The sequence below is a fragment of the Mastomys coucha genome, unplaced genomic scaffold (genome assembly GCF_008632895.1).
Source record: "Mastomys coucha isolate ucsf_1 unplaced genomic scaffold, UCSF_Mcou_1 pScaffold16, whole genome shotgun sequence".
Classification (NCBI taxonomy): domain Eukaryota; kingdom Metazoa; phylum Chordata; class Mammalia; order Rodentia; family Muridae; genus Mastomys; species Mastomys coucha.
The window spans coordinates 38,197,043-38,213,733 of NW_022196898.1; the positions used below are offsets into that span (position 1 = coordinate 38,197,043).

The window sequence follows — 16,691 nt, forward strand, 5'->3', positions numbered from 1 at the left end:
TGGTCTACAGAGTGAGTTCCAGAACAGCCAGGGCTATACAGAGAAACCCTGTCTCGAAAAAACAAAAAACAAAAACAAACAAACAAACAAACAAACAAAAGCAAGTTGACACCACACACACACACAAATCTGGGTGGCCCATGTCCTTAATCCCTTGCTTTAAGCTCTTGGGAAGCAGAGGCATGTAGATCTCTGAGTTTGAGGCCAGCCTGGTCTACAGCACAAGTTCTAGGACAGCCAAGGCTATGAAAAAAAAAACCTGCCTCCAGAAACAAACACACAAAAATGCAAGTTGGGGAGAAAAGGGTTTATTTTGGTTTATGGTTCCACATCATTGTCCATCATTGAAAGACGTCAGGACTGGAGCTCAACCAGGGCAGGAACCTGGAGGCAAGAGCTGATGCAGAGGCCATGGAGGGGTGCTGCTTATCATGGCTTGCTCAGTCTGCTTTCTTACAGAACCCAAAACTACCAGCCCAGGGCGGGCACCACTCACAATGGGCTGGACCCTTCCCCACCAATCACTAATTTAAAAAATGCCTTGCAGGCTTTACTACAGCTGGATCTTATGGGGGCATTTTCTCAGTTGGGGTTCCTTCCTCTCAGATGACAGCTTGTGTCCAGTTGACATAAAACCAGCCAGCACAAGAACTTTAACAGTTGTTGAAGTGTTAACTTTAACACAGGTGCACATGCACACACACACACACACACACACACACACACACTGAGTACATGTAGAAACTGACAGTTCTCTCCTGGCTTATGTGGCTTCATAACAAGTGATTTACCATGGAGCCACCCTGGCCCTGGTTGTGTTTTGACAAATCATATGTAGCCCACACTATCCTTGAACTCTTCTTACCTCAGTCTCCCAAGCACCAGGATTACAGGTGTACAGACCACACCTGGAAATTGTCCTATCTGAAAGCACAATGTCCTCCTTGTCCCACCAGTACCCGGCTCTTGGCAGGTGTTCCCCGAGTATCGACCACGAGCGTGGAAAACTAGAGCCAGCCTTTCCTGTCTTTTGGTACAGTGATGTCAGACTGGTCTACCGTCTGCCCTGGGTTCTTTCCCTGCCTGCCCTCCAATCCAAGCACCTGTTAGGTGACAGCAAAAACACTCTCAGATAGGGTCTCACTCTGGAGCCTAGTCTGTCCTTGAACTTCCAGCAGTCCTCCTGCCTCAGCTCCACTGAATGCCCAGACTACAGGTATGTACCACTATACTTGGCTAGGGCTGTCACAGTGCAACTGACAGCCACATAGGAGAAGCACATAGGAGAGATGCTTACCTAGGATTTAGCCTGTCCTCAGTGCCGGTAAGAGAAGCAGGGTGGGATAAGGTCCCGTGAGTGGTGAGAAGGCCACCTCTCTGGATCCTGAAACCCTTCTTTGATGGTCCCACACATGCTCTCCTGACACAGTGCTGTGGTTATGTGGAGCCCAGGCCCCAGCAGGGAGCATGTTTTCAAATGAATAAAACCTCAAAGTGTCACAAAACCCAGCTATATATTGAAACACAGTTAACAGACATTTACATTTTTGGTATGTAATATATATGTTTCTTTATTAACATGTTAAAAACAAGTAAACTCTAACAACTATGATCATTTCAAAGTAGTGACACATAATTGATATTCTGAGATATAAAGCAGATCTGAAAACATCTGGGACTTCTGTTGGCTACAAAGTCACACGTACTGTTTATGCTACTGTGGCCTGTTGCCCAAGTAGATAAGGGAATGTTAAATTTGTCACAGGTGAGTGAAAATAACGATGTAATTTTTTTTTCCTATCTAGGTTCACAAATCTCCTGAAATCCTTGGACCCAGCCAAAAGCTTCGGACTACAGCATAGAGCTCAGGCCTTAACTCGAGTATACAGGGCCTGGGAAATGGGTCCCCATGCCACTTTCCCTGTGGGAAGCCCGAGCCTAGAAAGGTTAAGGAACCTGCCCAAAGTCACCCAGGTTCAACCTGAAGCTCTATCCCTCTCTCCACACAGAGTTGGACCCCAGAGTCAGGCACTCCAAGGTCTCTAACCTGGAATGCCTGCTCACCCAAGGACCTGAGCCCTACAAGGTTGGTTCAGCCAGTGAAGCCGAGGGACATGGCCCCTTGAAACCACACACACTCAGGTATTTTTATCTCCAGTTTATTTTTTTTTTTTTTTTAGACTAAGAGCAGAGTATGAAAGTCACAGCCAAAGCACTTGAAAAAGGCCCAGGATGGGTGGGGACCACGTAGGGTGGGCAGGGCAAGGTCCTGGGAGTTGGTTCCCGGCTCAGGGCTGGAAGGGAGGGGGCATTGTTGTTACGGTCTCCAAAAGTGTCTGTGCGTTGCATAGGTCCTGTCTTCACAGAAGACAAAAGAGGGGCCAGGGGGTCCCCAGGGGGGGCCTAACCTGGTGAGGGAAGGGGTCTGAGTATGGAAGGGGAAGTCAAGAAAGGTCAAGGTTAAGAAGGGGAAGGGACTCTGTCTGTACATTATATATAGAGATATAGAGTCTGTACATGCCTGTCTGGCACCCCAATGCCCACCCCTGTCCACTGCCTGCTCCCCCCAGGGGTGTCTTTTTGTAAACTTGGATTCAATCCAAACCACAGTCCTCTACGTGGGAGTGGAGGGAGGAGGACATGCTTATTGCTGTAAACCGGGGAAGGGGCAGCCTGAGGCTCCACCCCTCACCCATCTAGTCCCCTCCCCATGTTCTGCCCCAGAGGAGAGTGACAGGGGGCACCTCCCATGCTTCATTTGTTCTCTCTGGAGCATATTTGCCTCTTGGGGGACAAAGAAGGAGGGCACCAAGGGTCAGTAAAAGGTACCAGGGGCCAGGGAGTCCTGAGTACTTCCTTTATAGCCCCCAGGTTTGGTACCAAACATTACCAAAGCCACAGGCCACCTGGGACCTGTGGCTGTCCCTGTGCCTGATCCACTCCGGTGCCTGTCCTAGAGAGTGTGGGCAAAGAGGGCAGGCACAGATAGATGTACAGTGCAGACCCCACCCCCAACCATGGGAAGAAGGATGTAGGCCCCACAGCTGGCTCCCTGCTCCTTCTCAGCCCTGCCCCACCTCTCTCTGTCATAGGAAGGGGCAGAGCTAGGAGGCCAAGAGCGTCATGAGGAAGAAGGCGATGCCCACGGCCAGAGGCAGGTGTTCCCGCTTGGGGCTGGTCCCACTGATGCTCTTCTCAAGCTTGGGCACCTGGGGATTCTCTCCCTCAAAGTCTTCTGTGGAAAGATAAATAGGCAGACTGGTAAGGGCTGGGCTGTGCGCTGGGGCGGGGGGCACGCGGCGGCGGCGGCAGCAGCAGCAGTGGAGCCAGAGATGGGACCACCCACGGGGGAGGGGCAGGAAGGGCTCGTGTCCCAAGGGAAGGCATGCGGGGGTGCGGGGGAAGGAGGGGGAGGAGCAGGCACTGGGTAGGGGGCTGCGATTCCAGCAGTGGCCACCAGAGGGCGCTGCGCAGACTCACCCAACACGTTGATCTTCACATTGGGGCCCATGGTGAACTGGGGGAGAGTGGGGACCGGCTTCTCCCCGGAGTGCGATGCTGCGGGGTGGGGGTGCGGGTGGGGAGAGAGGAGGGGAAAGTCAGGGCCAGGACCCCCTCCCCCTGCTACAGCTGGGGAGCTATCCCGGTCGCCTGTGCCCTCCGCCCCCCATCTCCAGGAAGCCAAGGGAGCCCCAAAGCAGGGAGGCAAGGATGCGGACATTGTTGGAAACCGACGCTACTCACTGGAGGCGCAGCAGACGAACACCTTCATCCTCAGACACTTCCAGTGGAGGTTGTGAGTGGGCGTGGCTGCGGAGGAGACTGGGCCTGAGTTGCTGTCACTCACTCGGGTGCCCTTGCGGCCTAGACTCTCATCCTCCTCCTAATTGCCCGTATTCGGCTGTGTCCCTGAGTAACCGCTCCAACCTTTCTTTGGACATTGGTCACCATCCCATCCCAACAGAAATGCTCTGCGGCCCAAATTTGGGACTGCCACCCCACCCCCACCCCCCGCAGCCTCACAACTTCTCAGAGCTGAAACCCTGAATCCTATCCCTGGTGACCACTAACACCGGCTAGCCGGGGATCCCCGGGACCCCACCCTGTCATTCAGAAGACCGAGGACCCGGCACTCACAGATGTAGTAGTATTCTTGGCCGGCATGGAATTCATAGCCCAGCGAGAAGGCGCTGTAACGCTGGAACTTCTCGGAGAACTTGATGGGGCTGTGCGAGGCGTGCTGCCGGTTGCATTCCCAGCGCTTGGAGCCTTGGCTGGCGTTGCAGGTGCGGTAGCCGCTCAGGTTCACCATGTACAGCACGTACTGCTCCGCCCCGCCGCCAGGCCCTGAGCTGTTGTAGTGCGGACAGTAAATATCCAGATAGTCGTTCACGTTCACCTGCACGGTGTAGCCCTCTCGCCGCAGGCTGTGGACAAATGAAGTGGGTCAGAGAAGAAACCCCAATGCTCCAAGGCTTTTTCCGTGTCAACACCCCGTAAGCCTCATTAGAACATTATATACATGTATGTGTGTGTGTATTTATGTATACACACTTACATATATATCATAAGACTTCAGTCCCCCGCTCTCTTGGCTTTTCCTACAATCTTTTCTCAGCCCATTTCTGCACCCACGGTCTAGTGTGCCAGTCCCCTGTGTCCTCTCCTTTTTGGCCTGTCCTTCTCCTGATGGCCACCAGAGGGTAGCAAAGGCACAAGGAAGCCCGGCCTACCTCCTAAGGAAGCGAGGAGAGGGAGAGGGGCCTAGGAAAGAAGCTCTGGTTGCCACAGAAACAGCACAGGCCCCAACGACTCCCAGACCCCAGGCCCGGATCTCCTCAGTCCATTCCCCACAACTCATCAAGCTAAAGGAGGGACTAAATGGAAGGGAAGGGTGGGGTGAAGCTCTCTCTAGTGCTTCTCCCAGAATGCCTTCTTGCTCCTGCAGGTCCACCCTCCAGGCCAGTCCGACAGGACTTGCCCTCGTACACACATGTATGGCGGCTTCATGCACATGCATGCACAAGCTCTATGGCACAAACACAAAAATGTCCACCACCCACTCATAGCCGGCAGACGCTCAGCGAAGCTAGATTGCATGTGTGCTGAGTGTATGCCAGTTTTTGCTGGCCCCCAACCATTTTAGGGGTTCGCCCTGTATCTCCTTCATGATGAGACCTCTACCTTTGTGCATCTGACACAGACCAGGGAGCTGAAGAGCTCAGGGTCAGGCTCCACCTGTCATCGTGCCACGACTTCTGCTTCATTCCACACCTTTCTTCACCTAGAGGCCACTGTCCCCCCCCACCCCCCACCCCCAGGATGATGCTAGGTAGAGAGTAACAAGAGCACATGGCCTAGACACGATGACTATGTCTGCCACATTCCAGATGAGTCTCTGGGACAGAGCAGCAGATCTGGATGCCCCGGAACCCTCACCTGCCTGACAGTCAGATCCATCTAAGTGTTGCTCTGAACATCCTTCGTGGTGACCCAGAATGGTGTAGGGATGTCAGAGGCAGCTCAATGCACACGTGTGGAGGGGTGGGTAGAGGTCTTTTTTAACTTCCTTTTTTGGGGGGGGGGTATTTTTGAGACAGGGTTTCTCTGTGTAGCCCTGGCTGTCCTGGAACTCACTCTGTAGACCAGGCTGGCCTCGAACTCAGAAATCTGCCTGCTTCTGCCTCCCAAGTGCTGGGATTAAAGGTATGCACCACCACTGCCCGGCCTTTTTTAACTTCTTTAAGGCAAGTCTACACATATGTTGGTAGTGCTATGGAACTATAGTGGACACAGGGAAGCATGGGCCACTGGGTAAAATGTTAAACCATTGGGGTCCCTAGGCTCTGAGAATTCACTGAGGAAAAGAACTGGCTCCCCAGGTCACCAAGCAGTACCTTGTTTGACAAACAATAATTAGACACATCAGGGAAATGATCTTGGAGGCCTCTTCTCGAGATGAGGCCTTGAGGGTCCTCCCTGTCATTACCCAACGTCGTTGGCTGTACTTGTGTTGCCCGGTCCCTAAGACTAGCAACGAGGCAGATGGGTAACAGCTGGTGTTTGGACTCTCTAGTAAGAACGGGCACAGCCTTCTTGAGTCATCAGGAATGCCACCAGTCCCACTTGGTTCCCATGGGAGTGATGGGTCACTCGGGCCCCTCCCTGTCCCTGGCACTCAGGTGGGCAGGAGTCTCGACGGGGCGCTGGGAGCAGGAAAACGGGTTAGACAAGGCCTGGCTGCTCCCAGGCACCACCCATGCATTGTGTGTCCATCCCAAACCACTGGCTCCTGTTCTTTCCCTAAGGGCCTGGGGAGGGGGCCACCAGCTAGCCAGCACAAGGTGCCGGGCCTAGGGGCAGCCCCACAGTTACCCTGGGGCCTTGTTCCCTTGGCCTCACCCATGTATCAGGTTTGGTTTTGAAGCAGCTCCTCCCTGCAGCTGCGGCATCCTTCCAACCATACATCCCATTAAGTGGATTTTAAACCAACTCCAGAAATGTTCCTACAGGTGGTGCCTCAGTTTCCTCAAGAGGGTGAGCTGGGTGTAAATAGTGGTTGCTGTGTGACGGCAACATGAAAAGAAGCCACCTCTTATCTATCTCTGGGATTGATGGTAGAAAAGCCCCAGAAATACACCCCCTCCCCAACCTGGCTATGTGGTTCTAACCTGCCAGCGAGTTAGCTATATCCAGTTGGTTTCTGGTGGAGAGAGCAGAAGGCCAGGTGCCAGGAATCCCAAACCATAACTCCTAGGAGACCCGACCTGTCTGTTAGGCACAGCCTCTTTAATTGATTCTGTCATCCTACTTAGCCTAGCAGTGCAGGGAGGTGCACCTAGGCCCCAGCTGCTAACCACGCCTCCAGGGTTACCCCCCTTCCTGCGCTCAGCGTGGGGTGGACCAGCATCTGGGGACTATGTGCCCTGCTCCTTCAGGGAGTTTCCCTTCTTCCCTCCATTTCGCCTTCCCCCGGTTCCCTCTCACTTCTCCGCAGAAAGGCGTCCTCACCGCTCTCCTATAGATAGGGTTTACTTCGTCCCACCCGGGTGCATCCTGACTCTTCTCACATCAACAGCGCCCCTGCTTCCTAGGCCCGCGGAACTCAGCCTTCAGCTTTCAGGGTCCGCGGGGGACAGTACGCGAGGTGGGGGAGCGGAGAAGGAGCAAACGTCTCCCCCTGGGGCAATTAGGGGCAGGTAAACAGGGTGTCTAACAAGACCCGGGAGAAGGGAAAGGCTCCCAAGAGATTCTGAACTTGTTAAACCCCCATCCTCGGCTTTAGAAGCCAAGATGTAGAGTTAAGAAAGTGGAGAAAAATGCAGAGACTAGGTTCTTCCCCTCTAGTGCGCGCCCCCGAGGCTGCGCGCCGCCCGCTCCAGCAGGCGAGGCCCGACCACGTGTGCGCGGCGTGGAGTCCGCGCGCCAAGGCTGGGGGGGTGGGGGTGGGCAGCGGCGGCGGCGGGAACGCTCCCAGGGCGGCGCTTGCACGCTGACACCCCCGCGCCCCGCCAGCTCCGGCCTGGAGGGGAAGCAGCGCGCCGGTCACCCCCGCCCCTCGACCCTGCGACAGTAGCGACAGCAGCGGCGACGGAGGTTTATTGATCTGCAGCGGCGGAGAAAAGCGAGGACCCGCCGAAAGCGAGACACACAGAGATGGAAAGACTATGCCATATACAGAGGGGGAGGCGAACACAGACGGATTCGCCCGAAAGGGGAAAGGGAGGGAGGCACAGAAAGAGAGAGAGAGAGAGAGAAAGAGAGAGAGAGAGAGAGAGAGAGAGAGAGAGAGAGCCAGAAATCGGGAGAGGGAGGAAATGAATGAGAACCAAGCAAGACTTGGAAAAAAAAAAAAAACGGCCAAGAGTCAGCATCGGATCCAGAGAGGCCCACAGCAGAGGAGACAGCGCGGAAGAGAAATCTGGACACACTGGCGAGCAGACGAAAACAGACCACCACGGGCGTAGTAGAGGTCTCAATAAATATTTGTTGAATGAATGTGTGAATGAAAGTGATCAGTAACAGCAATGTTTCCTAGCTAGGTAGGGAGGTCACCAGAAAAAGATGCTCTTGAGGAGAGTACCAACACCTTCGTCTTAGTTCGCAGAAATGAGGCGCTGGTAAGGGGAATAGACACGTTTGGCCTTCAACTCCGCCCCCACACAGTCCCCGACTCAGGAGACCCCCGGCTTCACATTCTCATCACTCTCTCCAATAAAGATGTTCCCACCGCGTCCTAGTTTCTGGGCCAGGTTAGGAAAAGGTCTCGCTTCTTCCCAGGGACTAACTCGAGGGGCTGAATGGGGGAAGGGGTGATGGCTAGGTAGCCAGGACTGAGCCACCCACCCCAGGTCTGTCGGAGGAGGCTACTGCAGGTCTGTCAAAGGAGGCAATTGCACGTGTCCCACCAGCACCCTCCCACGTGACCCCAAGAGGCGGGGTCGCAGACCCTCCCCACGTGACCCCAAGGGGCAGAGACCCTCTACACGTGATGGGAGGTGGGAGCTCGGAGTCTAGATCACGTGACTATGGGGGGGCCTGGGAGCCTGTGGCTCAGCCCGGCCCCGCCCCCAGCTCCTCGGCCCTCTCCACTCCCGGCTCTGGAGCACGTCGCTCTCACGATTTATGGGGCCGCGGATGCCGCAGTGAGAGAGCCGGGGAGCCCGGGCGCAGCGGCAACAAAGGCCCGGGAAGCGGGGCGGGGGCGGCAGCGGCCTCCTGGTCCGGTGTGCGCCGACTCCTACCTCCGTCGGTCCCTGCCCACACCGGAGTGGAGAGGGCAAAAGGAGGTTCTGGGAACCAGGCTCTCTCATCCCGTCCCGGAGCTTTCACCTGCGCCCAGGTGTATGCGGGGGAGGGGAACCTGATCAACGCTCCCCCTCAAGGCTATTTCCACACCCCCTAGGCTCTGGCAAGCTACGAGCAGTGGGGTTCCCCAAGGGTGGCGGGGGAACCCAGGGTCTCTCACCTGCGAGCTCTCTGCTCGTGCCAGACTGTAGTGGGGCGGGGGTCGGACGTGTAAATCTTGGGGGGTGGGAGGGATGAGCAAGATAGATTCAGCAGGATAGTCAGCCCTCAGGGCCCCCCGGGGAGGATGGAGTCCCGCTCCGGGGGGGAGGGGCTGCAACCCCACCCCCGAGGTTTCCATGGGAAGCGAAAGGGGGGCGTCATTAGCTCATCCCCACCCCCAGTCTGACACTCTGGGCGCGAGGAGAAAGAGGGGGAGGCGCAGAGCCCCAAACAACAAAGAGCGGAGCGGCAAGCAGGAGCCCCTCCCCCGGAAGGTTGGGGGTCGTGGTCGAGGCCCTTCAGGTCCCCTCCCCTGGGGTCTCACCATTTGTTCCCTAGTCGGCCCCCAGGGCGGCGAGTCAGAAGCAAAGCTGCCGCCACCGCCCGGGCAGGTGTGACAGTGATCCCCGTGTCCCCAGGGATCCCCCTACCAATACACTGAGGTGGCCAGAGTGATACACACGACAGCTCGGCAGGGAGAAGGCAAGGGCAGCAAGGACTGTGCAGAATGATGGCCCGGTCCGGCAGCCGGCACCGGGCCGCCGCGCCACACACCGGAGGAAACCACACGGCCGCCCTGACACCCGCCCAGACCGCGGCGGCGCCAAGAGCCACCCCAGCCCAGACAAGACTGACCACGCGGACACCGACCGCAGCCCCCTCCCCGACCCGCCGCCCGCTCCCACCCCTAGACGGTCGCCGACGCAGACACACAAATCACACACAGACACACGCACACTGACAGCCGCGCACGCCCGTTCACACTCAGTGCCATACGCCGTCCCTAGACTCAGTGTGTGTGTGTGTGTGTGTGTGTGTGTGTGTGTGTGTGTGTGACATGCCGACATCTCTGCCTTCTCCCTTCTCACCAGTACCCTGCGTTCCCAGGGCCCCCCAACTTCGCGACCCTGCCCCGGCTCACCCCAGCAGGGCTTTTTCACACAACCAGAGCAACCCATTACACCCTTCGTCCTGAGGAGGTGGCGAATCGGAGTTCCTGCCTTAATGCCGAACCCCACTTTTAAAACCAAGAGTCCTAAGCAGAATCCCGTCAACGTTTCAGGCTGAAAACAGGTCATCATCATGCTCCCAAATGCAGCGGCCTATCCCCAGCACACCGGTACTCACTGACTTCAACCTAGCCAAAAAGAGCGTGAATGGTGGGGGAGACTACGGGACAGAGAACACTATTCCAGAGGCGAGCGTGGAGAGAAACCAAGATGGGGTTAGGGACCCCCAACAGCCTCCTGCGCACGGCCAGAGCGCTCTTTACTATGCCCCAACAGCTTCTCTCAGACACCCCCGAGTTTCACAGACGCCCACGTAGTGCGTCCCCTCTCCCTCGCCTCTCGGTACCAAGCCTGTCTCCCAGGACTGCTGCCAGGTTCCCCTAGGACTTCTCGGGCCCACCAGCTCCCCCATCACTGACGCGGGACGCACGGGTTCTCCGGGTCCCCGACTCACTGCTGGTTGGAGCTGTTCCAGTATACCGCATGCCGGTTTCCCAGCGCGCCCCCAGGCCCCTGGGCCAGCAGCGGCAGCAGCGGCACGGGCACGAGCAGCAGCAGCAGCAGCAGCGGAGCCGCCGCCATCCCCGGAGCCGCCGCCGCCGCCGCCCCCCGACTGAGCCCCGCGCTCCCGGCTTCTCAGCTTCCCAGCTCCCTGCTGCCGCCGCTGCCAGCCCCCAACCTTAGTCACGCCCACAATTCTTCCCTCCGCCCTTCTGGGCGCGCCCCCGAAGCCCCGCCCCTGGCGCGCGCACGCGGGGCTCCGCCTCACTTGAGCCCAGAGCGCGCCGCGCGTGGGCGACCCATGCTGTGTAGCCCCTTTAGGAACAACGCGCCTCTCCTCTCTCCTAGGTGATTTGCTGCAGTGGCTTGCGTCTTTAGCTCCCCCAGGCTGGAGTTCACAGAAGGATCTGGAAGCCAAGACCTGGACATACATCTTATAAAGGTCCACACCTTTCTCCATGGAGTGTGGGGTTGTTGAGCGAAAGTCTACGTCTGGAATAAGCAATACTAGACCCATATCTGAACGAAGTTGGACCTCCACTTCCTCTATCCCCTTTCCCTGTGTTCAAGGAGTTAAATGGACACAAGATGGGGAAGCCCTCAGGTGGTACCAGGAGCTAACAGCTGGCTGCCCAAAGGCCCTCAACTGAGGGTGAAGGCTTGTTTCTCCTGAAGCCAAAGCAGAGCAGCTCAACCCAATGAGGGTCACCTTCTGGGGGCTGGGCACAGTACTACACTCCTTTAATCCTGGCACTCTAGAAGCAGAGACAGGATCTCTGCTTCGAGGACACCTACCTAGGTCTGTGTAACAAGTTCTAGGCCAGGCAGGGCTACATAGTGAGACCCTGTATCAAAAAAAAAAAAAAAAAAAAAAAAAAAAAAAAAAAAAAGGCCTTCTATGGTAATCCAGGGCAAAGGTATTAGTCGTGGTGAGTTGTCGAGACAGGAGCCAGTTGGAGCCAAGCAGGAATGGAGCAGGCTTCTTGGCAAGCCCACAAAGGGCCCCTTACTGCCTCCGATTCCTTCAGTGATGTCCTTAGGCATGCTCATTCTTGCTTCCATAGATGCTTTCTCTAAGGACAGAGGGCACCTTATATTCCGGCACTTGCCACAGCAGTTGTCTTCCTAGCGACATATAGACACAAAGATGACATGCACACAGGCTGGGCGGTGGTGGCACACGCCTTTAATCCCAGCACTTGGGAGGCAGAGGCAGGCGGATTTCTGAGTTCGAGGCCAGCCTGGTCCACAGAGTGAGTTCCAGGACAGCCAGGGCTATATAGAGAAACCCTGTCTCAAAAAAACCAAATCAACCAAACAAACAAAAACAACAAAAAAAAAAGATGACATGCATGAAGCACAGCGGTGGGAGAAAAAAAATAAAGGTATACATATTCGGAAGCAGGAACCATGGACACTTGACACCCAGTCCAATATAGGCACACAAGGTGCCTATAGAGAAGAAGTTGGTAGAAACGTAGACCTATAGACAGAGACACTGAAGTATATGAACACAATCTCCTCCCGAGTTCTTGACCTATACCACCCTCTTTGTTGGGGAATCCAGAATACAGATCTAGTAGGCATTCACCCCTTATCTTGTCTCTTTCCCAGAAGCCCAGACTGGGGGGCAAAGCAGAGCTGGGCCTGACTGGGTTTTTCGAGCCCACAGCACCTGTGCCTAGGGAGGCAGGCACATTGCTGACTTGTGCTTCAAGAGGAAGGACAGACAGCAGCACCTCCATCAGTTTACCTTTGGCAGTACAGGGTCCTGACCACATGCCTGCCTTGGTATTGTGTTTGGGGGAAGGGCACTGCATGCACAGTAGGTGCCATGCCTCCCTGCTGCTAGGCAAGAGTGGGTGCTGTTCTCTTGGGGTACCTCTCCTCTCCTGGGAGATTTCTTCTCTCTTCTTGGGAGCCAGAAAATAAATGAGGCCCTTTGAGATGGGAATGAGGGACTTTGCAAACAGTTCTCTTCATTCCCAAAGAGATTTGCTTCGCCCAAATAATGCTGTCTACTCCCCGGAGTTCCAGTCCCAGCCCCTAGGTGCCATACCTTTGCTTCAGAGAAATAAGCTTCTCTCTTTAAGGCAGAGTAACCAGAGAGAGCCTGTCCGTATGCATAGGTGTGCAGGGTGCTGGATTGGTCTAGAACTTTGAATTCCGTTCTTGGAAACCTTAGGTTCCCATTTCTAGAATCTGGGCTCCCAACTGGGAATGTACTTATGTTAGGTTCAATCCCCATAACTGGAAAAATAAACAAATGGTCAAACCTGGCTTTAAAGATTTGTGTGATTTGGGCCCCATACTCTAAAACCCAGACATTTTTCTTTAGAATGTTGTACTCTACCCTCTCTATCCAATAATCATTTAAAGAGCTTCATAGCGGGAGAGGTGGCTCACAGTTTAAGGGCATTTGCTATTCTTCTACACGACCCAGTTCAGTTCCCAGACCCACACCAGATGGCTCACAACTGCCTGTAACTCCAGCTCCAGTGGATCTTATACCCTCAAAAGGTACCTGTGTTCACATACTCACATGTGCACATGCGAATGCGCATACACACACACACACACACAAGGGGTCTACACATAATTATAAATAGTTTTTAAAAAGGGAGCTGCTACCCTTGAACCTGGGACCCTCTTTGTATAACCCGAGGTTTAAGACCATCTTTCTTTTCTCTGGCCACAATCTGACTTTGAACATTCTGTGGGGCCTGGGTCTGTGGGGCCTGATCCTCTAGTATCCAGGCTTCTTCCATGGACGTGTTGGCTGACAGATTTAGGCCCCTCTGTGAAGATTCTGTCTCTAGAGTGAGCTCTTGGCAAGTGGTACTTTGCACAGAAACAAATGTGCCACTTTCTTTGGTGGGAAGTGGGCTTCTGCGTCTCTTCATCTTAGTAAGTGAGCTAATGCCAGCTTCTTCTTGCCCTGTGTTGTAACTTTTTCTTGTGTGTGCCAAGTACAAACTTCACAAGGGTATGTGGAAGTTCTGTGTACAGATCATGCAATATGTGCACCTCCAGCTACAGCGTGTTCAAAGGCCTCGAGGTGACTAGGAGTTTGTGTATTTATTAATTTACGTATTATTTACTGTTTTACTTATTTGAGACAGGGGCTCTCTATGTATTGTTGGCAGTCCTGGAACTCATTATTTAGACCAGGTTACCCTCAAACACTTGCCTCTGCCTCCAGTGCTGGGATTAAAGGTGTGAGCCACCATGCCTGGCTGGGACTGGGATTCTTGAAGGACTCCATCTCTCTGTGAATGGGATGAGCTTCTCTTTACGCCTAGGACCTGATGGGTGGCAGGCGTCCTCCTCTATCAGTAGGGGTGGGCCTTTATATCTGTGACTGCAGTTTCTCTTGACTGACCCGCAGTAGGAATAGGCTATCTCTTTGGTGCTGCCAGCCAGCATGCATGTGCACACACATCCTCAGCACTGCCGACTGTGACATGGAACACAAAGCAATACTGACCACTGCTGCAGAGAACATGTCCTTAGAGCAGTTTTTTGTTTCATTCTTTAAAAGTGTACTTGGGGGCTGAAGAGATGGCTCGGTAGGTAAGAACTCTTTTTACCCTTGCAAAGGACCTGGGTTCGATTCCCAGCACCCATATGGCAGCTTACAACCAGTTGTAATTCCAGTTCCATGAGATCCTACCCCCTCTTCTGGCCTCTTTAGGCACGAGACATGCACATGGTGCATAGGCATACATGCAGGCAAAACACCCATACACATAAAATTATAAAGTAAGGGGTTTTGTTTGTTTGTTTGAGACAGGGTCTCACTATGTAGTCCTGACTGTCCTAGGACTCCCTATGTTGACCAGGCTGGCCTTGACCTCTCAGAGATCCACTTGCCTCAACCTCTTGGCCGCAGGGTTAAAGTCCTGTACCAACATAATCAATCTTTTTGTTTATTGTTTCAAGAAAGGGTTTCTCGGGGCTGGCGAGATGGCTCAGCGGCTAAGAGCACTGACTTCTTTTCTGAAGGTCCTAAATTCGGATCCCAGCAACCACATGGTGGCTTACAACCACCTGTAATGAGATCTGATGCCTTCTTCTGGTGTGTTGGGGCCAGAGCAAGTGGGGCTAGAGCGAGCGGGGCAGGCAGAGGTCCTGAGTTCAATTCCCAGCAGCCACACACATGATGGCTCACGGCCATCTGTACAGCTACAGTGTACTCATACACATAAAATAAATAAAATAAATCCTGAAAGAAAGAAAGAAAGAAAGAAAGAAAGAAAGAAAGAAAGAAAGAAAGGAAGGAAGGAAGGAAGGAAGAAAGAAAGGGTTTCTCTCTGTAGCTTTGGCTGTCCTGGAACTTGCTTTGTAGACCAAGCTGGCTTCCAACTCATAGGGATCCACCTGCCTCTGCCTCCAGATGCCGGGATTAAAGGTGAGCACCACTACCCCAGTCTAAATTTTTAAAAATAGGTCAGGTATAGTAGAGGTAGAGGCAAGGAGGATCAAGATCATCTTCAGCTACAAAATGAGTTTGAGGCCAACCTAGGCTAGATGAGACTCTGTTTCAAAGTAATAATAATGATCAAGCTGTCTGCTACTAATAAAATCAGTTCCTGGTTTCATCTCCCACAGTAGGTCAAGTAGGTCACAGGCGTCAGTGTGATCTCTGAAGCATTAGGCCTGACTCTAACTAACCTGCTGTCTGTGAAGCTAGGGTTTTGTCCATGGGGCTGGTCCTCTGTACCTCGGGCCCCACTGGCCCTGGGACTGGGTGCCATGACCTTCCTAAGAACACTGAGCTCAGATTCTCCCAAATTCTGACGCGGTACTGTATTCTCTCCACCCCTGGGGGGCCAAGGAATCAGGAAGCTGAGCAGGTCTAGGGTGCAGGGAGCACACAGGCTGTGTAGCCCAAGGCAGCTCCCAGGACATGGAGTAGCAACCACAGAGCTGAGCTTAGTTCAATAAATCATGGAGGCTAGGGCCTGGGGGAGGGGATGGCTGCAAGGGGAGGGGGCTGGATAAATAATTCATTAAACAAATAAACAAGGAGCCTGTGAGAGGGAAGCTCGGGCCTGATGTGAGCGGGAGCGGCAGCCGACAGCTCCTGACATGAAATATTCACAGGCTCTGCACCTTTCCCGGGGTCACGGGTGTTCTGCTGTGTGAGTACCCCAGACACCTGGGTACTACGGGGTGGGGCCCGGTGCTGCATTCTTCTGACTTCTGAGGCTGTGTGTCCACAGGACCCTGTGGTATGCTGAACTCCCTGAGGTGACATGGAGACACACACAGGATAAGACAATAGGACTGACTGCAGAGGACACAGTGCCCCTTGTCTAAGGATACAGGAAATTAGTATGCAGGGCTTGGGAGGAGGGGTCAAAGTGTAATAACTTCAGTTCCTACCCATGCCCTGGTTCCTCTACTGGGCCTAGGAAGCCGGGGGCTGTAGAAGGTGATATCTCTGGGGTGTTACATTAGGGATGTATGTACTTTTGGTGGCACTGGAAGAAAGAGTGGGAAGGAGGAAACATGTACAATGTTAGCGTGAACCTAGTAGGTAGTATTCCGAAGCTTGCCTGTCATCTACCTTCTCCGAGTCTGCTTTTCTCATCTCTCCAGCGGGGCTAATCATACCTTCCCATACTTGAGAAGTTGCTGTTGCAAAGATCAAGATCCACACTCTCTGGGAAGCACTTAGCCCAGTGCTTAGGGCTCAAGAGATGCTTGATTAATGGAGGCTTCATCAGAATCCTTATTAAGAGGTTACCTCCTTGCTTTGCCCACCTAGACCAGCCCAGAATCTGTTTTCCTTCATTTTAAAGCTTTCCTGACAACCATCACAGAGGGAAATGTGACCTAGGGCTTAGAGAGTAGGAAAAGATGAAATAGATGGAAGGAAAAGAAAGTCATATTAAAAAAAAAAATCTTAGCCCAGTGTAGTGGTGCACAACTTTGATCCCAGCATTCAGGAGGCAGAGGCAGGTAGATCTCTGTGAGTTCAAGGGTAGTGAGGGCTACATCATGTCTAAATAAATAAATAAATAAATGAGAAATATCCCTTCTTCGAACTGTGGGAGAAGGCCCTCTTTACCTTCTCAGACCCCACAGCTGCTTCTTAGTCTCCAACTATTCCTAGATCTGATGCTCACCAAAGTTTGGACTTCTAGAAAGTGGCTTTGAGGAGAA

At 53.8% G+C, this 16,691-nt stretch overlaps 1 protein-coding gene across 2 annotated transcripts; it reads right to left on the minus strand.

Moving 5' to 3' along the window:
• Positions 1-1,544: 1,544 nt before the first annotated feature.
• Positions 1,545-10,713, minus strand: Efna3 (ephrin A3). 2 transcript variants are annotated; one of them, XM_031374490.1, is made up of 5 exons: positions 10,474-10,713; positions 4,138-4,427; positions 3,745-3,810; positions 3,481-3,558; positions 1,545-3,235 (listed from the first exon to the last, which is right to left on the minus strand). In XM_031374490.1, exons 1-5 carry the CDS (start codon positions 10,599-10,601, stop codon positions 3,105-3,107), a joined length of 693 nt encoding a protein of 230 aa, XP_031230350.1. In that variant the 5' UTR covers positions 10,602-10,713; the 3' UTR covers positions 1,545-3,104. The 2 variants fall into 2 exon arrangements, with proteins under 2 accessions (XP_031230350.1, XP_031230351.1); XM_031374491.1 differs by lacking the exon at positions 3,481-3,558.
• Between the last annotated feature and the right edge of the window lie 5,978 nt (positions 10,714-16,691).

Coding starts and splice junctions, on each gene's coding strand:
- Efna3 (XM_031374490.1), bottom strand. CDS start 10,601: ATGGCGGCGGCTCCGCTGCTGCTGCTGCTGCTGCTCGTGCCCGTGCCG. Junction 3,811..4,137: donor CCAAGAATACTACTACATCT/GTGAGTGCCGGG, acceptor TCTCCTCCGCAG/CCACGCCCACTCACAACCTC. Junction 3,236..3,480: donor TGTGAAGATCAACGTGTTGG/GTGAGTCTGCGC, acceptor ATCTTTCCACAG/AAGACTTTGAGGGAGAGAAT.